This window comes from Argentina anserina, chromosome 3 (genome assembly GCF_933775445.1).
Source record: "Argentina anserina chromosome 3, drPotAnse1.1, whole genome shotgun sequence".
NCBI lineage: Eukaryota > Viridiplantae > Streptophyta > Magnoliopsida > Rosales > Rosaceae > Argentina > Argentina anserina.
In genome coordinates, this window is record NC_065874.1 from 11,343,256 (window position 1) to 11,369,588 (window position 26,333).

Consider the following 26,333-nt stretch of genomic DNA (forward strand, 5'->3'; position numbering starts at 1 on the left):
ATATTAAAAAGGTACGTCACATGGAATATGTGGCGGATATGTATAATAATTTCTCCAATGCACATAAAATTAAAAATCACCCGTTTTTGCCACGTATATTAGCTAAAACAAATAGAGAAAAGGAAAAAAGAAAAACCAGAGGTCCTCTTCGTTTATATGTAAACCTGGCCGTCGACAACGTGAACACGCTCTTTTCTCGCTTCTGAGTTCCGAGCTCCCACCAAAGACAAGAAGAAGACGATGAAAAAGAAAGCTACGCATTTTCAACTGAACCCCAACTGGGCTCAGTTCCAAGAAGCCCTCAAGAGCCAGCCTAAGCCTTCAAAACCCTTCAACAACTCTGGCTCTAAAACCCCAAGAACCATCTTGGGTAACTTCTTCTCTCCTATCTTCAATCACCGCCTGTGTTTCTCAGCATTTGTATCACTTGAAAGTTGTAACCGTTTGATTTTGTTGTTTTGAAAGGGTATAAGCTGACGCCTTATTTTGGGTTACGTTTTTTACAGGGAAAAGGAAAGACAGAGTGGATGATTCTCCGTCTCTGTTGAATGTTCTGGAGCCTGTTAATGATGACTGCAGGTGAGTATTTGGCAAATACTTTCTCTCTCATTAATTTTGGTTGCTGAGAAAATGTAGGATTTCTTTTTGCTGGGTCATTTGGATTTTGGTACGCAGTTAGGTTGCAGTGGTCTTAGCCTAGCTGAGGTGGAAAGAGAGTTGTTGTATCAGTTCTGTTTATCCTCGAAGAATAAGGTTACATGTTGTACCTGAGTTAGGAGGGAGTTTGTGATACTTTTATTTCATTTCAACCTTAAAGAGATGTAGGCCTTTATATTTCATCATCAAATAAATGAAGCATTAATACTTATGTATTTCTTCTGTGAATAGAATCTTCTTCAATCGATTGTATCCTGTAAAATATCATGGTCCTCTAGGCTTTCTCTTGGTTTCTTTGAGATCTGTTAACATATAAATTATTTGACAGTTTGACAGATGAAATAGGCATGGATTGCGAAATGGTCGGTGTTGGTCTAGGAAGTAAAAGTGCCCTTGGACGAGTTACACTGGTATTCCTTCATTCCTTATATATCATCTCATACCCTTATATCATCTTGTGCTTTGAGAGGGTGAATCTGTAAGGTGGCATTTTTTGAGTACAAGTTTGCATCTGTTATTTCAATAGCTAAGATGTTTTTCATTTTGTTGGATTTTTACACTTGGTACATTTACTTGGAAATACTGATTGCTGATGGTACTGTTTTATGGCAGATAAATAAATGGGGCAACATTGTATATGATGAATATGTTCGCCCAGTAGAACGCGTTGTTGATTTCCGAACTCAAATAAGTGGCATTCGTTCCTGGGACTTGCGAAAAGGTTTGGGTTTTTTTTTTGTTTTTTGTTTTTGTATAAACCTTTCTGTTGCTTGTTTGATTGCTCTGAGTGTAGGGTATCTGCTTTACTGACATGTTTATGAATTTAAAGAAGCAAATGGTGACCTGAGCTGTACTATCTTCTTGTGATTAGTTCCTAATTGGTTATTGACTGTTCATTCATATTGACTTCTGCTGGCAATCAGTAATAAGTAATTTGTAATACTGTTTTATGTGGAAACTCCTTTATTGTTTGTGCAGATTAAGTACTTATACAACTTAACATTTCTTTCTTCTAGGGGTAAACTATTTTGTTTTATGTTTCTCAATGATCAATTTTATTTGAAAATCATATTATTTCTCACTTGTCATTCCGTATGTCTTAAAATTATCTTCTCTTTAGTCGCAATCATTTATTTCTCCAATGTCTTCCTCTTACCACATACCAGTTATCAGTTGTTATTCTCAGTTTCTCACCATTGTTAGACTCCCAGCTCCTATACTGACCTTATAATGCTCAGTCATCAGTGTAATGGTTTTGGGTTACTTTTTTGATGGTATGGTCACTGTATTTCTTGAGGCACCTTTGATTTATGTGAATAATGTCCATCTTTTCGCTCTTTCTTTGTTTTCTCCTGTAGGGCCCTACACCCCTACCCACATTGTATAAACCCTAATTCCCCTACTCTCTGAATTTCTGTTCGAACTGGTTTTGCATAAACCACTCACTATAGCTTATATTGCCTTATATTAGACATGTGTCTCTTTATGTGTTTTTTACCATCTTCCAATTCATCTACTGTATTATGATTTCTGATCTATGCTGTGGAATGTGCAAATATAGCTAGTAATACAAAATAATTTACTGCAATGTCTTGTTTGCTTACTCAGAAATTAGCTAAAATGTTATAGTAGTCCAGATTATTAGTGATATAATTAAGTTACAGCTAGCTCCCAAGAACATGTGTAGATACTTACAGCGACAATCTTGCATCTTTGTTCTCTGCAGCGAAGGATTTTCGAGTAGTTCAGAAAAAAGTGGCTGAGCTGATTAAAGGACGAATTCTCGTGGGCCATGCATTGCGGAATGATCTGAAGGTATCTTGCATTTTAATATGGTTGTGTATTGTATAGATTTGAATACTTCATTTGACAATTTGACTGAAACAGGCATTACTCCTGAGTCATCCCAAGGAGGACTTGAGGGATACATCAGTATATCAACCCTTTAAGAGGTACTCTCTCGGTCTTCAGTAATTTTTATAAGCTTACCGACAGTCTCTCTGCATGGCTTCAGGATTTTTTGTTTGATGAAGCAGGGAGGAAGGATCTGTGAGGGCGCTTCGGCATCTTGCAGCTGAGTTTCTTGGTGTTGAAATCCAAAATGGAGAGCACTGCCCTGTTAGTATTCTGATTCTTTGGTTACCCTTACAAAATAATAGTTGAACACTTACTATAATGATAGTTGGACAAAGCTACAGTGTCCGCGACTAAGCATGTCATGTTAGGAGGATTTAAAATTTGAGCCACTAGTGTGATTAATTTATCTATTAAGTTTGATAGATATCTTCATCTCTGATGAAACTCGATTTACTGCAAATTGCTGTGCCTGGTATCAGTTCCAGGAGCAGCTATTACGTGGTCCAAGCAAAATTTATCAAATTCGTGATCGTGGAAATAAATTTTCTTGCTGTAGTGATTTTTTCATTCTGAACTTATGTTTTAGTGTCATATTGGGTAGTTTATGTTTTCACTGCTAAGGATACTCCATATTACCTTCTGATGTATGAAATGGCATGTTATTGCATGTTACATATCATGTTAGTTTTGTCAACAATTTCATTGGAACTTTGAAATGTTATGTAGAGACCTTGTTTAACTCCTAATGCTATTACAGGTAGAAGATGCTCGTGCTGCGATGCTGCTTTATCAGAAAAACAGACGAGCATGGGAAAAGAGCGTCAAACTTCAACTTAGTCTTAAAGAGAAGCAGAAGAAACGCGGCAAGGGAAAGAAGAAAAGAAAGGAAGGGGCTGACTTGAAAAGGAATCACGCAGAGTAATTACTTCCAATTGACAGTTCTTGTGACTATTTGGAAGGTAGTCGAACGCTCAATTCAATCAACAGACAGAACTACACATAATCTCATGGCTTAATTATTCCTTTTTCAATCAATCAAAATCCTAGTTCTAGTGTTTATCCTCATCCATGGTAGAAAATTATGTTTGTTGTAAGCTGAACCATTCTTCATATGTCATCTCTTGGAGAAATCTATGTATCAAACAAGATATTATTAAATGTAAAATGCTGCTGGTGTGTGCCAGTACAATTTTGCCCCTCTAATCTGCTATCTAGTTACAAGAAGCTGAGAAAGTACAAAAGACTTGGTCAGTCGAGTTGAGTTGTGTTCCTTAAAAGAGACCTGCTTCTCTTCTACACAAAGAACCCGGAACTCATAACAGCAGCGAGTACATATGATGGAATCCGAATCAAGTGAATGTCGTCTTTAGTTATTAATGTTGGAAACCTAAGTTACAGACAACGGCATTGACTCGGTATCTCGTTGTTGTCAATGTCAAGCTAAAATTTGGTCGTCGAGTGGTCAACATTGTCAGCAGTCAGCAGTTTACTGTCCCGGTGATAATTTCTAACTTCTATTCATATCATAATATTTTATTTTAAGACTCAAAATAAGCACACAAATCCTGAAATCCCACGACAAAATATTTCCCCGAAGGCCCTCACAGAAATTGATATTTATATTCGGCCCCAGAAAACCCAAAAGTCTTCCAGCGGGGTCCAACGGCCAGTCATACACCTATAAATAGACAAAGCCCCTCTTTCAGCTCAAGCACAACTATAATTCCCCCAAAGCCAAAATCAGAAGCGCGCGTTGGTCTCACTACGGTACGCCCTTTTCTCCTTCTCCTTCCTTTTAGGGTTTCTTTCATTCTCAACCTGACTCTGTTGCTTTGCTTCTTCTTTTTCTTCTTCGCTTTCTTGATTTCGCTTTTTCCGCCTTCAATTTTGGTTTTTGGTTTTCGCTGTATCAGGCGTTAGGGTTCTTCAGGTGCTTTTGTTTGTTGTTGATTTGGGGAAGTTGGGAAAGTTTAATAGCTTTGAATTTGAGGTGAAAGATGTTTAATTGATCAATTAATTAACGAAAAAAGTGATCTTTTAATTCTGGATGGTTTTGGTAATCATGCTTTATTAGCATACACAAATATCAATAGCATTGATTCGGTTGGATTGTGATGCAAACTTAAATCAGCAGTGTGTTTCGAGATCATTATTTGAACTAATTGGTGGGAAAAATTCAAATGATGATTGTGCAGAAATTTGTTGAAAATGGGCAAGCGAAAGGCGAAGGCAAAGCCGGCGCCTAAGAAGCGGATGGATAAGCTGGATACTGTTTTCACTTGCCCCTTTTGCAACCATGGTGACAGCGTCGAGTGCCGCATGTGAGTTTCTGCTCTATCCATTGTCCTGGTTGGTATTGTGGCCTGTGTTGTTAAGGATCGTGGATGACAGTGTTATATGTTCAGTTCCACTTCTTGGTTTTATAAATCGACATGGTTGATGCTACTAAGTTGAATTCGGCGGGGTTTAGCTTACTTGCACACATACATGTTGCTCATTTTGTTTTGTATTTGGTTGCAGTGACATGAAGAACTTGATTGGTGAAGCTATATGCAACATTTGTCAAGAGAGCTTCAGCACAACCATCACAGGTATGTTAGATATATTATCTGGATTCTGGACATGCAACATGAAACATTTAAAATAATCACAAGGCGTGAGTTGTTATGGTATGTGGACTGAAAAGGGTGCGTGTATATGCAGAGGCCTGCTCCCAATCAGTCCACGTACGATCTTACTGAATTTGTAGATAAACTTATTAAAGATTTGGGAAGATTACCCTTTTGAATTGATATGAGCTCCGCTCCCTTATTGTGGCATCATTTAGTACGTCTAATTCTGATTGATATTTTTGTTTTGATCCATTCTCTGCATTCTTTCTCACAGTGTTACTTGTCAGTTGATAACCTCTGATCTTGTTTGTTTCCTTTTGCAGCTTTGACTGAAGCCATAGACATGTAAGTAGACTTTTGCGTGAAGTGTTTTACGGTTTTGATTAGTTCCCTTCTTTACCTCTTTCTGACTGTACATTATACGATTGCAGATATAGTGAATGGATAGACGAGTGCGAGCGTGTCAACACTGTTGATGATGATGGTGCTTAAGAAGCTGAGGTTCAAGTTCATTCAGCTTGTTGTAGGGGGAAGGAGAGAGGCTGGAAAGCTCTGTTCTTGAGTCAATAAAGAGCAACTGGCCAGACCTTCAAGTGGTGGTTGTAAAATGTAAACGCAGTAGTTTTGGAACCAACATTTGTAGCCATTTATAATCACCAATTTACCATGTTGTATCATTAGGTTTGTGATGTATGTATTATTGTATTTGTGTAACCTAGTCTGAATTTTATGATCTTGCTTATATAGTAAAATAAACGCTCGACTAAGACATCGTGTTCATGTGATGAGTTGTTTATGGTATGTCACTCGTCAGGTTGGTGTTGGTATTTTCCCAACTTCAACCAAAGTCGATTGAGCTCAGTCTGAGGATTTGAACTACCCATACTGCTCAAATCGTATCAGTCTGAGCATTTGCCACAAGGTGAACATGTCATGTGATCTGAAGGTTTGGTTAACTGTCAACTCGTACATGAATGGAGAAACTGAAGACTACATATTGGTCGCAAGTGAAGAGGGGTCTTTGGAATCAACGTGAGTTGTATCCAATTCTGTACAATGACACCACCTAGTTTAAGATCACCATATCCTTGGAATAGACAGCCAAAATCCGAGTAGAGGGGTCTGTGGTTGAACCACGTGTTGCTCACTTGTGCAAATTCTGTTAAATGTAGCTTATGTGCACACAAACCAAGCTATAATTGAAGCCATGGAAGGAGAAAAGATGGTCCATATAATTGGCCTTAATTCATCTAAGGTCTGAGGGTGCACCTCATTTGAGAATTACCGGTGTCCACCATCAAAAAGAGGTTTTAGATCAAATGGCTCTTAGCTTGACTGAGGAAGCAGAAAAACTGAATGTTCCATTTCAGTTCAATCCCATAATCAGAAACTTTGAAACACTTGGATTTAAAAAGGCTACTTGTTAAAACCGGTGCTTTAGCTATCAGCTCAGTTTTCCAATTCCACTCCCTCGTGTCATCTGATAATGATTTCCATAGAAAGAACTTGTTATTAGAATCAAAGAATACCAATGGAGCCAACTCTCCTCGAGTGTTGCAGATGGGCAATGGCACATTGGATGAGTTGCTAGAGAAAGAAATGGGCAAAGGGGTATAGCCCCAATCCTGACTCAACCTCATCGTCGCCACTATCGCCAGTTGGTTCAACCAAGATGATTAACTTTCTTCATGCACACTGGGGTCTGACACCAAAGCTCATGGTACTTGCTAAACAAGACTCCAACCATAATGGCTCCACTCTAATGGAGAGGCCATTCGAAGCTCTATACTCGTATGCTGCACTGTTTGATTGGAGTCTACGGTTTTATCGGAAAGAAGGTCGAGAAAAATACTGAGAAAGGAAAGAAAGATGTAAATTTAATTTTCAAGTGGAGTAACTATACTCGTCTCCATCACGATGTAAAAATTTAATTACTTTAGATAGATCAACTTTTTGTTTGGCTGTTTACATTTCTTTGTTTACTTTTCACTTCTAAGAAAAAAGAAATTAAATTTCAAAGAACTCAGACAACTTCATATTAACAGGTAAAATTGAGAAGTCCAAACACTTTCTTTGACTAGCCATATTCAGAATTAGTATACAGGGATAAGCTCATACTCAACTCACACACTGATGAAATTCCAGTGCTGTGAAAAGGTCGAACCCGGCATACTACTCATCCTACACCATAACAGGACACTAAAAGTAACAACATGGTACAACCGAAATGACGAATTCGCCAAAGCAACCCATTAATTCCCTCCCGGAATGTTCCTAACACCACCGCCAGGGACGACAGTAGCAGAGCAGCTTGTGAGTACAGCACAACCTGTAGCACTACCACTAGTACTTGGAGAAGCACTAGTATTTCCTCCACTTATAACAATGCTCGTTTCTGGTCTTCTAAATTCAGGAGTTGAAGCTAGGGGAGTAAAAGAAGCATTGGCATGAAAAACTGGGGACGCAAATGCTGCATCTGCATTCTGCTGCTTTTGTATCATTTCAGCAGAAATAGCAGGCACCTTAAAATAATCCATACTTCTCTGCTCTGCTGCTGCGGTGTTGTTTTCAGCATGAAGTTGATGCAGCCTGTAATCCGTTTCAGGCCGACGGCAAACCTTCCTCAGTGGAACAATTTCCTGCAACATGTATAATTGTATATAACATCATACAAAGCCTGGAAAATCATTAAATAACTCTATAGAGTAGTGAATATAGAAGTGGTCAAAATGTCCCTTGATGCGCGTGAAATATGAAAAAAGAGAAGTGGAGACAGTTCCATATTAGAATTGTACAGTAATTTTGGAAATGCGCCTTCGCAAATCATAACAAACATAAAAATCAGCTAATGTTCCATCAGATAACGACATCAAAAGGTCATATCATTTTCTTTCTGATGGGGAGATCATTACTTTGGCATGCTTGCCTAATGTTCACATAGGAATTGATTTAAATATTTTTTTGAATGATTTCCAAACAAAAAAATTAATGCAAAATCATGTTCCACTAAGTAATATATTGATAAAAGGAGCCATCAGATACTGCAAAAGAAGTTTTATACCTCGGACTGATCGTGAACATAGCGCACTAAAAACCTACAACGACAACCCCTTACATCATGCCTTCGCCTTTGAGCATCAAGGACATTGGCATCAAAATACAAAGCCTGTTCTTTACCTTCCTGAAAAAGAAAGAATTCGCAAAACTGGTTGGCATTAGCTTCCCAATAGTACTTGTACAAACTGATTTTTTCAAAATACATAGGGTCAGAAAATGAATGTCACCTGAAAACAAAGTATAAGGTCTCCAGGGAGAACGGCAACACACTCTGATGATTCACATGGAAGAGACCGCTGCCGAACATGCTTTCGAACATTAACCCACTCATCTTCCTCTGGTCCGAATCCAGCAAAGCGAACCAGTACCTCCTGAAAAATCCAACAAGATTCATTTAACATTTTAATCACCAACTTTTTCTTTCAGTACAGAAAATATTATAGTTGGGATAGTAGTTCATTTGAATTGAAGCAGAACTTTTAGGAGCCGATTAAAAAACTGGTCAAGGGACCATTCTATAAATAACAACACCTAGAAACAATTTAATGCTATATATGCACAGAAACTGAATTAGAATATTACCGGATCACCACTCTCCAAATGTCTATGAGATAGAAAGTTAGCAACATCATACCTGATAAACAAAATTATAGTTCACCAATGAGTATCAATAGCATGAGCGAAAATCACTTCTACAGGCAAATTAGATATCAGTGAAATCTGTAGAGAAACATGAGCAATTTTGCACAAGACTTCATAAAAAGATTACTAACCATGCAGCATCCCTTCCAGATTTAGCTTCAAACTCCAGGATAGGATTGTCAGAAACACCCCTAGCTGCACTTGGAACTGGTTATAAAAAACTAAGTTCTCAGTAATCCAATCACAATGACGAGATAATTGAGAGAATTGATTTTGGAAAATAACACCAATCAACAAGTTTATTTAGTTTTTTCATTAACAATCTTTCTTAATGATTGTTACAAACTATGACTGAATTTCAAAAAATAAGAGTCAAATCTCTGCATTACTTATCAACTGACCAACCAAATATTGTACAATAGGCATTGCAAGCATGTCTCTTTATTGGTGACGCATATACCAAACAGCTGATATAAAATTGGTCAAAGATGTCATAAGCAATTTCTTTATATGTGCAACCAACTAGAATAAGTATGTGCAACAGTTTCAGCATGACCAATGCAAGAATTGTTTTTTTGTTTAATGTGTACAAATATCTTGGTCAATGATGTCATATGTACAATAACTTTTAACCTCCGTTTAAGTCAAGTACTTTAGACAAGTCACATGCCATAATGCCTTCAACTGAAAGCTCCTGCAAACAACATCTTAGAAACTCCAGTAGCTTATTAATCGTTATTTAACTTGTTACTGTTTTCATCTTATGTTCTTTTATGGGTGAACAAAGTAGAGGACTTTTGTTCAGCAGTGACTAACGACGTGGTTACCAATATACAACAGAAAAAACAAAGAGAATAATAAATTAACAGTAAATCAGGTTGTGTGCAGCACCAGGAAAAATTAGACAATTGATCGCATCCATAGATGCTCGACGTTGTATCCTATGTGGCTATGTGCATTTGAAAAGACAAAGTATAGTAGCCAAAAGTTCATTTACATTTGATTTTGCCCAGAATTTGCAATAATACATGACGTATGCCATCTCAAATGTCATATATAACAATAAGTGGTAAGGAAGAGGTTTCCCTTACAATATAGATTTGTTATTAATGCATACAGATTCTTACGTGATAGCCATAAAACGAAATTTATATTACTTGGAACTTTTTTTTTGTCAGTACAAAATCTTACGTGATGTGAAGTAACATTTTGAACACATTTTGTATCAACGCATGAACCATCCTTCAGTGACAAATTTCGTTTTTTTGTCAGGGGAGCATAATATGATGTGAAGTCATTACATACAATGCAACAGAAGGTCCTGTTTAGCAATTCAAGCATGCATGTAAGACCAGTCAGCAGTATGTACCAGTCAAATTAAAGTACTACAGGACATTACACACAAGACGGGTATTTGGCTACAAATTAACCGTAGCTATATCATTCCATTTTACTATCCAGTTTAAGAAGTCCAGTGCACTAGTAAAGTTAGTCAATTGTTGATTGACAAAACAAAATCAAGTAGACAAGTTCAGAATGCATGTCAAAAAAAGTGAGCCCCAACCAAATGAAATGAAATAGGAAGGAAGTGTAAAATTTAAAAATAGAGCAGGTTCTTTTCTACCTGATAGGGCATGTACAGGAGCAGATATAGGTTGTGGGCCTTGAAGAACAGTTCTCACTGGAGTTGATTCCACTGGAGGCATAGGTGACACATTTAGCTTCCCAAGAACCTTACTTGATTTTGCTCTAACAGCATATCGCCTATTTTGGAACCAATTCCAAACCTATAAAAGATAAGACATAACAAACAGACTCAAATGAGTTTTCTAACCAATTCTATTATTATATGATGCCAATGATAACCCAAAGATAGATCTAAAGATTTCCGCAAGGTAAAAAATAAATGTAATTATCATACTTGCTTCATTTGCACTTGAAATTTTCCTTTTCGCTCTGCTGTTTCACTGGACCAAAAAACAAGTATCACAGTTATCTAATGCATGAGAACAGAATTCATTCAAATTCAACAGTTTTCTAAACTTGGGCAAAACCTGAACTTCTCTGCAAGGCCAGCTAGAAGTTCACGTGCTGGCATATCATTATTATGCTGACGCAGAATAGCTTCCATCTCAGCAACCTAACAGATGTGGCAAGTTGTACACAGGTTAAAAAATTTTGTACAGCATATTGACTTCACATCATTCTATGCTCCCCTGAAGGATGGTTCATGCGTTGATACAAAATGTGTTCAAAATGTATAATTTTGTATCCCTCCAAGGTCTAAGTTGAAAAGTAAATGTTTTTCACACAGGCACTGTCCATATGCTATTGATATTTATAATATTACAATCTGCAGAATGTTACCTAAGGAATTATTCATCAAGGAAGATCATGTGCAAAATATTGCAAAGGATCTCAATTTAATGCGAGTGAATTAATAGGGAGATGGGAGAATATATGGCAACTAATTATGGTTTACAACCAAACTAAAAATGACAAAGCCAAAGACTTTATGATCCTACCATGCATATACCGTTAGCACAGTCCCACGGTTACGAGAATAAACGAAGTCGCCCAACAGTTAAATAACGAAAAACAGAAAGCATGCACATATATTTCGTCAAAATAACCACAAAAGGGAAAAGAAACAGAAATAGACAACTAAACTGTAATGCTTGAGAAATGGAAGAGACTAAAAATCAAATTGAGCTTCAATTTAAAGACGTTCATTACATGTTAAAACCCTAAACCCTAGGGTTCAGGAACACGATTGCTAACCAACCATTATATGGTTTGACTTTTGAGCAATGATAAACACGCGCAAAAAGGCATTGTCACCGAAATTGCCAATTCCATTATAAGACTTTCGAAAAATAAATACAAGAAGACGGGAGCAGACATGAAATATATCCATTAACAGATCAACCACACGTAACCGATTGCCACCATGAAGATTCAAAGACACATCTAATGATCTAAAGGGAAAAAGTTTCAAACTCTAAGCTAAACCACCAGTAAGCTCCATCAAGCAAACCAAAAAGAACATGATCACAAATACTCGATGCAATTCCAAACCAATAACCAAAACACAGACAATCTCAAGAACAAACACAAGACCCAAAACCAAACTAAGAGACCCAACAAAAACCACAATTCAATTGCCCCCAGTTCAAAATCACAACCCCAAATCCAAAATCCATGACTCACAACTCAAAGATCAAACCTTTACAGCAACCATGTTCCCACAAACTCAACTCCAATTCAAAATCCAGCATGCAAACTCCAGGCATTAACTCCAATTCAACTCAAACATCAAACAAAACATGAATTCCAGAAACAGAAACAAAAAAACAACCTCAGTCTGATTGAAGCGGAATGAAGGGCCTCCGTTACTTGGAGGCCTACCCATGATAGCTCTCCCTCTCTGCTCTCAGCGACTACAACGAGGAGAAGAAGAAGAGGAGGAGAGTGGTTATGGGTTTGGGTTTCTCCAAAGGGAACGTTTTTGTAGTGAGAGGGACGTCAGTGAGAGACATAAAAGGACAAAATTGAATCAGAGAGAAGCTGAAAAAATCAGACAGAAAATGAGAGAGAAGAGGGAGATGGATTTAGAGATTTTGGTGTTGGGAATGAGCTAATCTGGGAGGTTTTGAACCGAAAAGGGTTTTTGAAATAAAACAACGTAAGAATCTGGGAGGGGGGGGCGACCCTCGCGATATCTCTTTTGTAACTTCTTTTGTCGTCTAACCTCGGAAAACTGACTAGTCACGTCATCCATCACCCTATTTATCTGTTTCTATAATTTTCCCTTTTATTTTGACCAAATAAAAAATAGTTTTTCTCTTCTGTTTTTTTTGCCCTTTTTAGTTTTATTTTCTTAAATACAATTAAATAAATACAATAACAACTTGAGATGACAATCTTATGGTAGAATTTTATGTACATTTGGTGAATTTGAAATTCATGATAGGCAGGCATGCCAGACAAGTTATAGTCACTCTTGTGTTATACTAGGTTGAAAGAGGACTTAGGTGTTCGCTAGAACATTAGTTCTAGTCTTAGGCTGAGACGTTACATTATTTTTGTCGAGATTGTGCAATACTTTAACATCTTCGAGGACAGATTATTTAATATAATTAGTTCTAAGTCAACCTTATTTGTTTAGGATAGTATAATTTGCTTTGGGTGCATCTACTATTTTGTTCACTTTACAAAGATTTCAATTATTGAAATACTATATTATTCAAATACAAAATGACTATTAAGTACTGATATATAATCATTTAATTATATATATCTGTAAAAAAAAATACTTAATTTGTCATTAAATATTATTTTTTCATAAATCTAAAATATATTTCTCTTTTTTTAATTAACAAAAATATATATTTAATTAGTGTGTTCGATAATCATATGTAATTTGATGATTCATCATTCAAATTTCATCCACCAACATAAAATAAGAGGCTACGTAACTTATATTTAACAACAAACACAATCGGTAAACAAAAGAAAACAAACACAATCGACAATCAAATTTTTGAAGTGATATCACTAACTAAATAAACAATCCAAAAATCAAATTACAAGGGTACAAGACTAAACAAAATAAGAAATAGAGAAATGGGGGCAAAATTATAAGAACACTAGTAACTAATTAACGAACCGCCTCACTGTTCTTGCGGACCAAAACGCAGACACGTCTCGCTCCTCACGCTCACACTCCCCTCAATTCCTTCTCTATAAAAACCCTAAACTCCCTCTCTCTCTCTCTCTCTCTCTGATGATCCGACTCTGATCGGAGAGTGATGATGCGGATGCTGAGGTCACATATCAGCAGCACCTCAACCTTGGAGTCCAATCACTCCAAGGTTGGGCTCCGCCACATTGTCACCGCCTGCAGAGCCGTGGTGCTGCCGCGCTTCGGCGGGCCCGAGGTTCTCGAGCTCCGGCCCGTCGTTGACGTCCCTGATCTCAAGCCCAATCAGGTCCTCGTTCGCACTCGCGCCGTCTCCATCAATCCGCTTGATACCAGAGTCAGTCTCATCTCCACGAAGCTTATTGTTACCGTCGGTTATGACTAGTTACTGCATTTTGCATTGTGATTTTTGGTTACTTTTTTTTTTTACATGTGAAATTTATTAGCTTACAGATGAATTAGTTTGAATCAGTTATTAGATGGATGTTTGGGAATTGATCCTCTTGTTTCATTAGGTTCCTCTGATTGCAAGTTAAATGATTTAGCTTTACTCTTCATTTAGAGTTTCTCGAAAGCTAATTGGAGCCATCAGTATTCGTAACTCAGTTGCATTTCTCTGTTAGTTTTGACTCCAGAGTGTGATTTCGGTTATTTTCTGCGTAAAGTTGCAATTTGAGATTAAATTTGAGAACACTTGAGTTGATTAGACTCAAAATATCTCCTGGTTATAGATGTATAGTTCTACATTTGGGTCCTCAATCCCTTAAAGTCATTACTGTGTTTGGGTGTCTTTTTTTTTAAATTCGTTTCAACAGCTGCTCTTTTGCAATTGTGATAATGGCGCTAGATAACTATATAAATTTGGATGTGTTGCTTCCAGCTATTGTAACATTATTTGGTGAAATATATATTTTTCATTTAAGTGTAGTAAATGTAATGGCTCTTAATAATTTTCAGATGCGGGCTGGCTATGGTCGTTCAATATTTAGACCTCTTCTACCTCTTATTCTGGGACGTGATATTAGTGGTGAAGTTGTAGCTGTGGGAGCTTCAGTTAAGGGACTTACTTTAGGGCAAGAAGTTTTTGGTGCATTGCATCCGACTGCTGTGAGGGGTACTTACACAGATTATGCAATTCTTTCAGAAGATGAACTTGCACCGAAACCAGCGTCAATCACACATGTGGTAAATATTCTTGTATTTCTAGGCTGCTAGCTCATAAACGACTTGAAGTTCTGTTTTGCTTTCTATTAATTTGGTTGGATGCCATCTCCCATGGTATTGTAAAAGTTGAACCATTCAATAGATCTATTCTGTTAGTATATTTTTCTAATAGGTAGAAGGTTAATCAACCTAATATGTTTGGATCTGTGGTGATTTGTGCCTAGCTTGTTCTTGAAGGTTCACTTTCCTCAACCTAAGAAACGATGAATATCATGAAAGAATCAATAAGTAGTGAAGAACAAGTTTGTTGCTCATAGATTAGTTAGTAAATAGACCCTTATCTAGCATTCATCACAATGTTAAATAGAGCATGTTAAGTTGCTTTTTGAAAACTGGCAAATAGCATTAAGAAAATTGATGAAAATATATGTATATGGTTGGTGAAGGGTTAGGTACTGGGCACCAAAATTTAAATTTTGGGCATTGTTGAGATATGAAACGCTCATGTAAAACATGACTGTGATGATATATATGATTCACTGAATTATTCACCATGAAAAAACTGGTGCAATATTTTCTCTCAAGGTTCCAATTTACATTAGAAATTTATGAGGGTTTATCTATCTGCATTCTGTTTATATGGGTTTTGACTACATAACTTGCTTTTATCTAATTTTATGTTGTACCAGGAAGCAAGTGCCATTCCATTTGCTGCGTTGACTGCTTGGCGTGCTCTGAAAGGTACTGCAAGGATATCCGAGGGGTATGTTCTTATATATCAAGATGGAGTTAATTATTTCAGTTTTGTGTCAAAAAAGTTTCAAGATTATATTCCATTGTTTTTGTTATGTGCTTCTTCTTCTTCATATATATATATATATATATATATATATATATTTCTATCAAAAAGACAAAGTATTGACTGAATTTTCACATGGTATATCAATGTGTATGTACTTGCTTGTACTTATCAGTATAAGTGTATAAGCAAAGAGTGTCCTTGTCTGGTCGTTTAACCCAGAAATTAAAGAGGTTTATCGACTCATTGGATATACCTTGATGGAATTTCTGAGTCCTGGATGTTTTATCTCTGACGTCATCTTTTCTTAATTGCTACCCGTTTCTGAATATATATATGTTTTTTTTTTCTGAATTGGTTTAACTTTTGATAGTATTGATAGTTGAATGTATTTCATAAAGAAAGATTGTAAAGAAAATGATTACTATCTTGGTGGACTCCCTTGTTCATCTTATTCACCAATAACCTGTCTTCTTTCTTTTCAAGATAGATAAGTATTATTTATTTATTTTCTATATATTTTAGAAACCTTATTGGTATATATATTTTATTAATTGCATCTTATCTACAGGCAAAGGCTGCTAGTAGTGGGTGGTGGAGGAGCTGTAGGTTTTGCTGCAATCCAGCTTGCAGTAGCAGCGAGGTGCCATGTTACTACTACATGTGGAAGCCAAAGTATAGATAGAGTACTGGCAGCTGGTGCTGAGCAGGCTGTTGACTATACCAGTGAGGTGATGGTGTAATCAGCTATTACTTGTTCCATTTATTTGATATGCTGATACTTACGGTTGAGTAGAAAATAAATTAAATGTACTATTGTTGTAAAACCTTGGAATAATTTATGGTGGAAAGTCTTACAGGACATGGCATTGACAATAAAGGGGAAGTTTGATGCTGTTTTGGACACCATTGGTGGGCAAGAGACGGAAAGAACAGGCATAAGTCTTTTAAAGAAAGGTGGACACTATATGACACTTCAGGTGGGACATAGATATATTAATTCTCCCGAAAGTCCTTTGATACTTTTACTTGCAGAATGCTGCAACATTTGCTCACGGGGAATTTCTATGTTATAATCAATATGTTGCAGGGTGAGGCAGCATCTTTGACTGATAGATATGGAATAGCAATTGGGCTTCCAGTAGCAACTGCTGTTTTACTGAAGAAACAGATCCAGTACCGGTCTTCTCATGGAATAGGTAACCAACAATTACTTTTTTGTAAATGGTTCAGCATAGTTTACATGAGTTGTTGTTAAAGCTATGACAAAATGCGTCTCATCCCAAGTTGTTAAATGTGAATTCCTTGGTGGTTTGCAGAGTTTGAACTTTAATCTTCTCTTTTAGATTTGCTTAGTGAACTTTTTGTTCACTTTGCAGACATGAGGAGCATAGAGGCAATTAAATAGAGGAGTTTAAGGAAGAACTGAAAAACATATATTTACAAAATATTTTTTTTTCATTAGTTTATGTTTTGCTGTGTCATTTTAAACAATAAGCATGTTAAATTTAAGATATGATGAATATTAAAAGGTTTGCATTGGGTCTGAGCTTTTTGGCTAATTATATTTGGTTAACAAACGTGCCACTTGTGAGTTGTGATTTTACCTCTGCAATATTTTTTTAAGTTTTGTTTCTTTATCTTTACCGATAGAGACATAATGCTTCCTATATCAGAGTAAAGGCTGCAGATTGTGAAGATTTTTTAGCGGACAGTGTATAAGTGAATTGATGTAGGAGTCTCTAACAAGAAAGAAGATATATGGAACATGGAATGCTTTATTGTTGCGTTATTCAACAGGTTCTATTTTTCATTCTTTCTTTTGATGGTCCAGAGTACTGGTGGACTTTCATGAGAGCCGACTCGGAAGGGTTACATGAGATAAGAACGCTATCTGAAGCTGGCAAGTTGAACATACCTGTGGAGAAAACATTTCCCATTTCCCAAGTGAGAGAGGCTCATGCGGCAAAGGAGAAGAAACAGATTCATGGTAAAGTAGTGCTTGAACTTGACTGAAGATATGACAGTTCTTTATCTTAGTTCTCGCAGGGTGATCACTCTAATTTGCCTTCCATCTATGTTGGTTGATGCTCTTCACCATTTGTTTTGATAGAGGTACTACATTCTAGGTCTTCTTAGTGCAATAATAACCAAGAGTTGTACAGGGGTCAAAAGTTCTCCTTTTATATCCGGTCTGCAATCTGTAAATGTTCAGTGAATTCAGTTAGAATGTTAGATCTTTATAATGGCTGATAGTACTCCAAGCCGTTTAATAATAATAATAATAATAAAGACAGTAGTACTACAAGCCGTTGAATACAGAATGCCTTTGTAGTTTTGTTTTCGTATAAAATAATGTACTCAGTTAGAATCAACTGGATGTTGTTTTTGTTTTTCGGTAATGATTTTCAGTAAGGAAAACCAGAGATACAAGCTTAAAGACACAAACTTACAACACAAGAAGGAAACACAAAGCTGAAAACTTGAAAAGTAAACAACAGGGATTCAAACAACAAAATGTCAAGTTAGTAATCTGATATATGCATTTGATCTTTTATCTGACATAGCTACATGCATAGTTACATAGTTTATATTCGTAGTTACTATGATAGTTATGTATATGCAGAACTTACAGTACCTACGGTAATTAGGTCAAAATCTTGCTAAGAAGGCAGAATAGGGGAAGCCATAATGGTCTTCATCTCCTTAGCTTTTGAATTGTTAATTTCCGGACAGATAAGGTAAGAGAGGTGTTGGTTTAGTAAACGATACCGGGATTTAGTTTTCGCTATTGTTTGATGTTTGATCAAGTTGGACATTCTAAGGCATGTTCATGCACCAAAGGAGGTATAGAATAAGCCGCATGCAAGCGCTTCTGATTTTCTTTTAGTAGCTAAAATGAATGAAAGGTTAGGCCGAGACGCATCTGTTTCCTCTAATTAAATATATTAAGAATGTATTGAGAGCAGCATGATGTCATAACTAGCTAGGGTTTCATAACATATGAACATCATTCTATTATAAATTATAATCATGATATTCTTGGTCAGCTGGACTGCTAGTCTTTACAGAAGCCATTGCAGAAGCTAGATGTTTTTCTGGTGTTTTCTAGTTCATATTTTCAACTGTATTTATCAAAATATCGTTGGGCAACACAATTGCAAAGACGTGTGCAATATGGACGTGCAACAAACGGAGCAATCCGCCCTCTTGATGAAACAAAAGCTATTGCAGCTGCTACCGATTTTCTTGGAGAACTTGTCATCTTCACCGTAAGTCAACACTTCTACATAGACATGTCAATATATGGCGCCTGCTTTTAGGAGATTTGATTGTAGAATAATCCATTGAACCCTTACTGTACGTTAATCATTGCAGTTATAGGGTGCCCTAGTACATTTTAATCGGCAATTGATATATTTGATCCGTCATCTATCTGCTTTATCTTACTTAGGTTGCTGGACTGGCTATTATGTATGAGGTGATCAGGAGCTACAAATCAGAGGCAAAGAAGGAGGCAAAACGCAAGGAGGAATTATATGTTAGAAAAACAGTTATATATTGCGTATATAATTTAATAATCTAAATTATAAATAATTATAAAGCAGAAGTTAAACATATAACTCTAAAACGAAGAACACAAAAAGAAATTCAACTAAAATACCGAACGATTGGTGATGGAAGAACTAGTCGAGACGTGTGTGATACCACACTGTCCTTAAGACGTTTACGCCTCCTCTACCGGTGCAAGGATGCTTGACGCTTGTCTCTCAGGATATAACGACTAAACAATTCTAGGAAGTTGCACTACTAACTAGAACCTTCAACGAACTCGAAATGTACCTCTTTCTATCACTAGAGAAAAACTAAGAACTTTGAGAGTGGGAGAGGATTGTGTTTCGAATGGATGATTTTACAATGAAAGGATGGTGGCTATTTATACAGTGAGGATTTGCAATCAGCAATGAATAAGATGGCTGTTATAAAAATCAAAATATCATAACATATATGAGTTACATATGTTACAAGCATTGATTTCAATTCTGTTATAATTCTCCATAACACACAGTTGTTACAAAAAAAGAATTTGAACAGTCAAAAGAATCTGTGTTCCGACCCTCAATTCGGTGTTGCATTCGTGTCCGCATGTCGCACGGGCATACACGAGTTTCCCTTGTGACCTGAGATTTGCACCCCCTTTGCTCGTGCGCGAGAGGGTATAAAGGGGCTTACACACTTTACAATCTATACACAATGAATTTTATATAAAGTCTTTTCAACACTTCACTTTTCCAATGTGGGACACACTTTTCCCTCATTCTAAGTAGCCATCTTTGAGTGATAATTTCTTATTCACCCACAAACCAAATTACACAAACAAACATATAATCTTTTAGCTCTCATTATGGAGAACTTAAATCTATGTTTGTTATAACTAGTGCAAGAAAGAACACAGATTTACGTGGTTCACTAACGATGTGTTAGCTACGTCCACGGACAGAAGAAGAACAGTTTTATTATGTTGAGGAAAAATACAGAACGGCTTGTATACAACACATAATAGGTTGTTTATATACAACCCTAAACCCGATATACTAGTCCTAATAGGAAACCATAACCTAGTATAACCCGATATACTAGTCCTAATAGGAAACCATAACCTAGTATAACCCGATATATAGATAAGCCGCCAGAACAGATTGGATGATTCAAGGCATATATTAACAAATCTCCACCTTGACTTGAATCCTCTCACAAATAACAGATGTACCAGATGCACCATAGTGATGCCGGATGTACAGAAAACTCTTTCTTCTTCAGATGTCGCCCCCAAAGGGCAACTAACAGCTTGTAACATTTAGCAATTCCAAACAATGTTGGAACTTGCTGTGTGGAACCGACTTGGTGGACATATCAGCGGGATTGTCAGCAGTGCCCACCTTCTTCACCTTAATTCTGCTCTCATCTCTCAGAAAATGATACCTGACGTCAATGTGCTTAGTCCTCTCATGATGAACTTGATCCTTAGCTAAACATATTGCACTCAAACTATCGCAATATACTATAGCCTGATCATGATGCAAACCAAGACTACTGACCAGTCCCCTCAACCATATGCCTTCCTTTGCAGCGGCTGTCAGAGCCATGTACTCTGCTTCAGTAGTAGACAAAGTCACTGTAGGCTGCAAAGTAGCTTTCCAGCTAACCACAGAGCCACCAAGAGTAAAGACATAACCAGTCATAGATCTCCTAGTGTCAACATCTCCAGCATAATCGCTATCTGAATAGCCTGTTACCAAACAGTTTGTATCACCTCCATAAATGAGACCAACATCAGACGTACCTTTGAGATACCGGAAAATTCTCTTCACAGCCTGCCAATGCTCCTTTCCAGGATCACCCATAAATCTGCTGACAACACTAACAACATGTGCAAGATCAGGCCTAGTGCAAACCATAGCATACATCAAGCTTCCTACTGCACTAGCATAAGGAACTCGAGACATGTATTCCTTCTCCTCAGCAGATTTAGGTGCAAACGCAGTAGACAGATGAATATTTGCAGCACTTGGAGTATCTAAAGATCTGGATGTAGACATACCAAACCTGGATAATATTTTCTGGATGTAGCCTTTCTGTGATAAGAAAAGCTTCTTCTGACTTCTATCCCTGTAAATCTCCATTCCCAAAATTTTTCGAGCTGCTCCCAAATCCTTCATCTCAAACTCTGCACTGAGGAGACCCTTCAACTTCTGAATATCAGACTTGTCTTTTGCAGCTATCAGCATATCATCTACATACAGGACCAGATAAATGAGGGAACCATTTGTTAACTTGTTGTAGTAGACACAACAATCATACGGACTCCTGATGTAGCCGATCTCTATCATATAGCTATCAAACCTCTTGTACCACTGTCTAGGGGACTGCTTTAGTCCATATAAGGACTTCTTCAACTTGCAAACATAGTCTTCCTTTCTGGGAACTTGAAAACCATCTGGCTGAGTCATGTAAATCTCTTCTTCCAATTCTCCATGTAAGAACGCTGTCTTCACATCTAGTTGCTCAAGCTCCAGATTCTGATGTGCAACTATGGCTAGTAGCACCCTGATAGAAGTATGTCTGACCACAGGTGAGAAAATCTCATTGTAGTCAACTCCCTCTTTCTGATGGAACCCTCTTGCAACTACTCGAGCTTTATACTTGATGCCCTCAGCAGGTGACAACCCTTCTTTTTTCTTGAAAATCCATTTGCAAGTAATAACCTTTCTCCCCTGATCAGGTCGTTTGGTCAATTCCCAAGTCTGATTTTTCTGAAGTGATTCCATTTCATCTCCCATTGCAGCAAGCCATTGAGCTGACTCTGTACTTGTAACTGCTTCCTTGTAGGTGGACGGCTCATGAGGATCCACCTCTTCAGCAACCTGTAGTGCATAAGCCACCATGTCCTCAAAACCATACCTTGTAGGTGGTTTCCCAAAGTTTGGTCTCCTAGATCGCTCATGAGTCAAACTATGCTGATTAGCAACCATTTGTTCTGATTCTGAATGTAGGTGTTGATCTTCTTGTTGTGGTTCACTCACATCTTCAGTGACTTGTTGCTCCACCTGTTTCTCAACACTACAATTTTCTGATACAACCACAGACTTCATAGTAGGGTTAAACATAGAATTTTCATCAAATACTACATTCCTACTCAGTATAACCCTCCTTTCAGATGGAGACCAGATTCTGAAACCTTTAACCCCATCTCCATAGCCTACAAACACTCCTTTTTTAGCTCTTGGTTCTAACTTACCCTCACTTACATGATAGTAAGCAGAGCACCCAAAAACCCTCAGATTGGAGTAATCAGCAGACTTACCAGACCACATCTCATAAGGTGTTTTGAGATGTATACCTGTGTGTGGTCCACGATTTATCAGATAACAAGCAATATTCACCGCTTCTGCCCAGAACCTTCTTTCTAATCCAGCATTAGAGAGCATGCACCTAGCTCTCTCCAGAAGTGTCTGATTCATACGTTCTGCTACACCATTTTGCTGTGGTGTATTCCGGACTGTATGGTGCCTTGCAATACCTTCAGTCTTGCAGAAATCATCAAATTCAGCAGAACAGAATTCCAGACCATTATCAGTTCGCAGCCTCTTGATCTTCTTCCTTGTTTGATTTTCAACTAATGCCTTCCACTGCTTGAAATTCTTGAAAGCGTCACTTTTATGCTTCATCATGAACACCCAAGTCATTCTTGAGTAGTCATCAATCATAGACACAAAATATCTGTGACCTCCCAAAGAGTCAACGCGAGAGGGACCCCAACAATCAGAATGGATATAATCAAGTGTGCCTTTAGTTCTATGAATCGCTTTAGGAAATTTTCTGCGATGTAGCTTCCCAAAGATACAATGTTCACAGAAACTAAAATCCTTGACCTTGTGGCCACCAAGAAGATCATTCTTTGACAGAATTTGCATCCCTCTTTCACTCATATGACCAAGCCTCATGTGCCATAGCTTGGTCATATCATCCTTGTGAACCTCTGATGATGCAACAGCAGCCGAGCCTGACAGCGTTGAACCTTGCAGAATATATAAAGTACCTCGCTTGACACCTTTCAGAACCACATTGGTACCTTTGTAGACATTTAAAATTCCACATGAGCCTTTGTACTTGAAACCTTTGCTATCTAGAAGACCCAAAGAAATCAGGTTTTTCGTCATGTGTGGAGCATGCCTAACATCATTCAATGTACAGAATTTACCATCATGTGTCCGTATTTTTATTGAGCCAATTCCAACCACCTTACTTGCAGAACTGTTTGCCATAGAAATATTGCCTCCATCTATCTGCTCATAGGTTGAAAACCACTCTCTGCGTGGACATATATGATAAGACGCCCCGGTATCCAAAATCCACACATCCCTGTGATGTATGTGTGCATCTGCAACCAAGGCCAGATTTTCTTCCGAAGTGGTGTCAACTTCTGCTACAACAGCAGTACCTGATGCTTTCTCAGACTGCTTCTTCTTCTTTGGACATTCGTTTTTCCAATGTCCCTTCTCTTTACAGTAGTTACAGACATCATTGGATTTGGAACCCTTTGAAACTGGATTCTTATATTTCTTCTTCCCCGAACCTTTCTGTCCCAAACTTCCACTGGCTACCAACCCTGCAGCCTGACTGTCTGAACTAGTACCGGTCGCCTTATGGCGCATATCTCTAGTATGTAAAGATGATCTAACATCCTCCAAAGTCAGAGTATCTCTCCCACCAATAAAAGAATCCACAAAATTCTCATACGACGAAGGTAGAGATACCAACAGAATTAGAGCAGCATCCTCATCATCAACTTTAACATCGATATTACGCAACTCTAATAGAACAGTGTTTAACTGATCTAAGTGATCTCTTAGAGATGTACCTTCTTCCATACGCAGACCGAACAGACGTCGCTTTAGAAGCAACTTGTTGGTTAAAGACTTCGTCATGTATAGACTCTCAAGCTTCAACCACAGACCAGCCGCAGATTCCTCCTCTGCGACTTCGGTGATTATATCATCTGCAAGGCACAACAGAATTGTCGAGTGTGCCTTCTCCTCCAGACTGGCCATCTCAGCGATTTCTTGATCCTCTGACTTCTTAACCAGCGGCGCCCACATCCCTTGTTGTTTTAACAAGGCTCGCATCTTGATCTGCCATAAACTGAAGCTGCTCCTCCCTGTGAATTTATCAATCTTCACATTCAAACCAGACATCTTTCTTGGCGGAAATCACAACCAGGCCAGATAAATCTGGCTCTGATACCAATTTGTTATAACTAGTGCAAGAAAGAACACAGATTTACGTGGTTCACTAACGATGTGTTAGCTACGTCCACGGACAGAAGAAGAACAGTTTTATTATGTTGAGGAAAAATACAGAACGGCTTGTATACAACACATAATAGGTTGTTTATATACAACCCTAAACCCGATATACTAGTCCTAATAGGAAACCATAACCTAGTATAACCCGATATACTAGTCCTAATAGGAAACCATAACCTAGTATAACCCGATATATAGATAAGCCGCCAGAACAGATTGGATGATTCAAGGCATATATTAACAATGTTCATCTTTGATTAATTATAAGTTTAACTTAATTAAATTAATCAATTAAAATTTGATTTTAAATAGTTTATTAACCATTTTTCCAACATTATAGGTATATATCCCACTCTAGGAAAGAATACACTTCAAAGTTCAAAGTAGCTAGTTTCTTCTTTGAAGATTAGAGAATACCGAACACCATCCTTTTGACATTTTGAATTTTGATAGGCCCTGAAGCAGAGGGACGAGAATTTAGAAAAAGAAGTGAAATCTCTAAGGCTCAAGCTGATAGAGATGGAGAAACAATTGCAGAAAAGAAACAGCTGGCTGGAGTATTGAAGGCTATCAACACTATTTCGACAAGCTGCTGAACAACAAAAGATATCATAGCCCTTTTTATAACAATGCTTTGAATCATTCTGCTGCAGTCCATTAAAATTAGTTTTTATTCTTGGAGGTTTCCTTACACATTGAAATCAATTCACATTTTTGACACTGAAAAAATTGCCTATGTGAATATATATACCGTAATGAACCCTTTTGCCTCTGTGAAAATTGCCTCTGTGAAATTAATTAACATTTTTGACACACTGAAATGAGTTTCAGCAATGCTTTCTCGTTCTCAATCATAATATTATCGGGTTAATGCATGTATCCTTGATGTTGCAATTCCAATTTGTGCTTTAACATCAATGTCTTGTTATTTTTGTTAACTTCTAACTCACAAGATGAATAAATATTCTACTCTTACCTCATGACTTACTAATTTCGCTCTTCGAAACCGTGTCTACCTCCACCACCAAATTATCCATCTTTTTATTTTACCACCAAATTATCCATCATCACTATAAACAAAAACAAAAATATTATTCTACCTTACTATAACCACTTCTTCAGATAGCACAAAATAATAACGGGAGCTTATATTCATACCTCTTAAAATGGTACTTAGACACCTCCATTTTTTTTCTAGATAGTTTTGATTTAGTCTATGCATATGAAATTACAAAAAAAAACAAAATTCGTTCATTAGAGGTTATAATATTTTCATATACGTTGATGTTTATTCTTGGTGAGTTGCATATATATATATATATATATATATATATATATATATTAGTGAATGAAAAAATTAGTCTACCAATTTTATTATGAACTTAGAAAATAAGTGGAATAGTGAATTAATTTGAGAAGATAGTTTGTATGATTATTATACATTTTCCGAGTTGTTTATACTAAATGAATTTGAAATAGAGTAGGAAAGAAATTAATTAATACTAGTCTAATTTAATATATCAAATTAGATATTTGACATTTTAGAAAAACTAGCTATGGAGGTCTAAATAACATTTTATGTATCTATAAAAGAAAAATTAAGGTCTATTGAGTAAAGAGGTCTAAATAACGTTTTTAGATATATGAATATAAGCTCCCAATAATGACATTTTCTTCATCTTACAACAATAGAGTTTCTCTCGAAAACATTTTGATATTCTCTTGGTTACAATTTTAACTTGTATCAAGTCATACAACTAGTGCTTTGTAAGGATCCGGTTATGTGCTATACTTTGACCACATTGATTGCACTGATGTTTACATATTGACGTTTGAATATTTTGACATCATTTGCATATTCAGTCAGCTCCGTAGATTACCTTGAGGGACAATCAATCTAGACCAGAGTAGATGTATCATGGGTGGGGTCTAACGTAGCAGAGATTTAATCTTCCATCGATTGTGGTGGCTCCGCC

The 26,333-nt window shown here is 37.1% G+C and overlaps 4 protein-coding genes and 2 pseudogenes across 5 annotated transcripts; 5 read left to right on the plus strand and 1 right to left on the minus strand.

Moving 5' to 3' along the window:
• Positions 1-165: 165 nt before the first annotated feature.
• On the plus strand, positions 166-3,703 carry LOC126788262 (uncharacterized). The gene is made up of 8 exons (XM_050514233.1): positions 166-370; positions 507-579; positions 986-1,067; positions 1,270-1,378; positions 2,384-2,472; positions 2,545-2,609; positions 2,694-2,775; positions 3,272-3,703. Exons 1-8 carry the CDS (start codon positions 241-243, stop codon positions 3,434-3,436), a joined length of 795 nt encoding a protein of 264 aa, XP_050370190.1. The 5' UTR covers positions 166-240; the 3' UTR covers positions 3,437-3,703.
• A 522-nt stretch (positions 3,704-4,225) lies between these two features.
• Positions 4,226-5,895, plus strand: LOC126787811 (transcription elongation factor 1 homolog). Its single transcript, XM_050513718.1, has 5 exons — positions 4,226-4,281; positions 4,710-4,835; positions 5,035-5,105; positions 5,450-5,471; positions 5,558-5,895. The coding sequence occupies exons 2-5, from the start codon at positions 4,723-4,725 to the stop codon at positions 5,616-5,618; spliced, it is 267 nt and encodes an 88-aa protein (XP_050369675.1). The 5' UTR covers positions 4,226-4,281; positions 4,710-4,722; the 3' UTR covers positions 5,619-5,895.
• Positions 5,896-6,100: 205 nt separating this feature from the next.
• Positions 6,101-7,048, plus strand: LOC126787049 (scarecrow-like protein 3; annotated as a pseudogene).
• A 130-nt stretch (positions 7,049-7,178) lies between these two features.
• Positions 7,179-12,544, minus strand: LOC126786185 (protein SAWADEE HOMEODOMAIN HOMOLOG 2). Of its 2 annotated transcripts, none has more exons than XM_050511935.1 (9): positions 12,184-12,544; positions 10,880-10,965; positions 10,747-10,792; positions 10,450-10,612; positions 8,957-9,020; positions 8,766-8,817; positions 8,411-8,554; positions 8,188-8,307; positions 7,179-7,765 (listed from the first exon to the last, which is right to left on the minus strand). In XM_050511935.1, the coding sequence occupies exons 1-9, from the start codon at positions 12,235-12,237 to the stop codon at positions 7,379-7,381; spliced, it is 1,116 nt and encodes a 371-aa protein (XP_050367892.1). In that variant the 5' UTR covers positions 12,238-12,544; the 3' UTR covers positions 7,179-7,378. The 2 variants fall into 2 exon arrangements, with proteins under 2 accessions (XP_050367892.1, XP_050367891.1); XM_050511934.1 differs by having other exon boundaries at positions 7,182-7,765; positions 8,957-9,032.
• A 970-nt stretch (positions 12,545-13,514) lies between these two features.
• On the plus strand, positions 13,515-17,739 carry LOC126787900 (uncharacterized). The gene is made up of 7 exons (XM_050513815.1): positions 13,515-13,864; positions 14,485-14,712; positions 15,381-15,454; positions 16,062-16,221; positions 16,351-16,470; positions 16,581-16,689; positions 17,325-17,739. Exons 1-7 carry the CDS (start codon positions 13,637-13,639, stop codon positions 17,504-17,506), a joined length of 1,101 nt encoding a protein of 366 aa, XP_050369772.1. The 5' UTR covers positions 13,515-13,636; the 3' UTR covers positions 17,507-17,739.
• Positions 17,740-18,388: 649 nt separating this feature from the next.
• LOC126787051 (OPA3-like protein) lies at positions 18,389-24,972 on the plus strand (annotated as a pseudogene).
• Positions 24,973-26,333: the final 1,361 nt, after the last annotated feature.

Coding starts and splice junctions, on each gene's coding strand:
- LOC126788262 (XM_050514233.1), top strand. CDS start 241: ATGAAAAAGAAAGCTACGCATTTTCAACTGAACCCCAACTGGGCTCAG. Junction 371..506: donor AACCCCAAGAACCATCTTGG/GTAACTTCTTCT, acceptor CGTTTTTTACAG/GGAAAAGGAAAGACAGAGTG. Junction 1,068..1,269: donor CCCTTGGACGAGTTACACTG/GTATTCCTTCAT, acceptor GTTTTATGGCAG/ATAAATAAATGGGGCAACAT.
- LOC126787900 (XM_050513815.1), top strand. CDS start 13,637: ATGATGCGGATGCTGAGGTCACATATCAGCAGCACCTCAACCTTGGAG. Junction 14,713..15,380: donor CAGCGTCAATCACACATGTG/GTAAATATTCTT, acceptor ATGTTGTACCAG/GAAGCAAGTGCCATTCCATT. Junction 16,222..16,350: donor CTGTTGACTATACCAGTGAG/GTGATGGTGTAA, acceptor AAAGTCTTACAG/GACATGGCATTGACAATAAA.
- LOC126786185 (XM_050511934.1), bottom strand. CDS start 12,237: ATGGGTAGGCCTCCAAGTAACGGAGGCCCTTCATTCCGCTTCAATCAG. Junction 10,613..10,746: donor TTCAAGTGCAAATGAAGCAA/GTATGATAATTA, acceptor TATCTTTTATAG/GTTTGGAATTGGTTCCAAAA. Junction 8,308..8,410: donor ACCTTATACTTTGTTTTCAG/GTGACATTCATT, acceptor TTTCTTTTTCAG/GAAGGTAAAGAACAGGCTTT.
- LOC126787811 (XM_050513718.1), top strand. CDS start 4,723: ATGGGCAAGCGAAAGGCGAAGGCAAAGCCGGCGCCTAAGAAGCGGATG. Junction 5,106..5,449: donor CTTCAGCACAACCATCACAG/GTATGTTAGATA, acceptor TTCCTTTTGCAG/CTTTGACTGAAGCCATAGAC. Junction 5,472..5,557: donor TTGACTGAAGCCATAGACAT/GTAAGTAGACTT, acceptor ATACGATTGCAG/ATATAGTGAATGGATAGACG.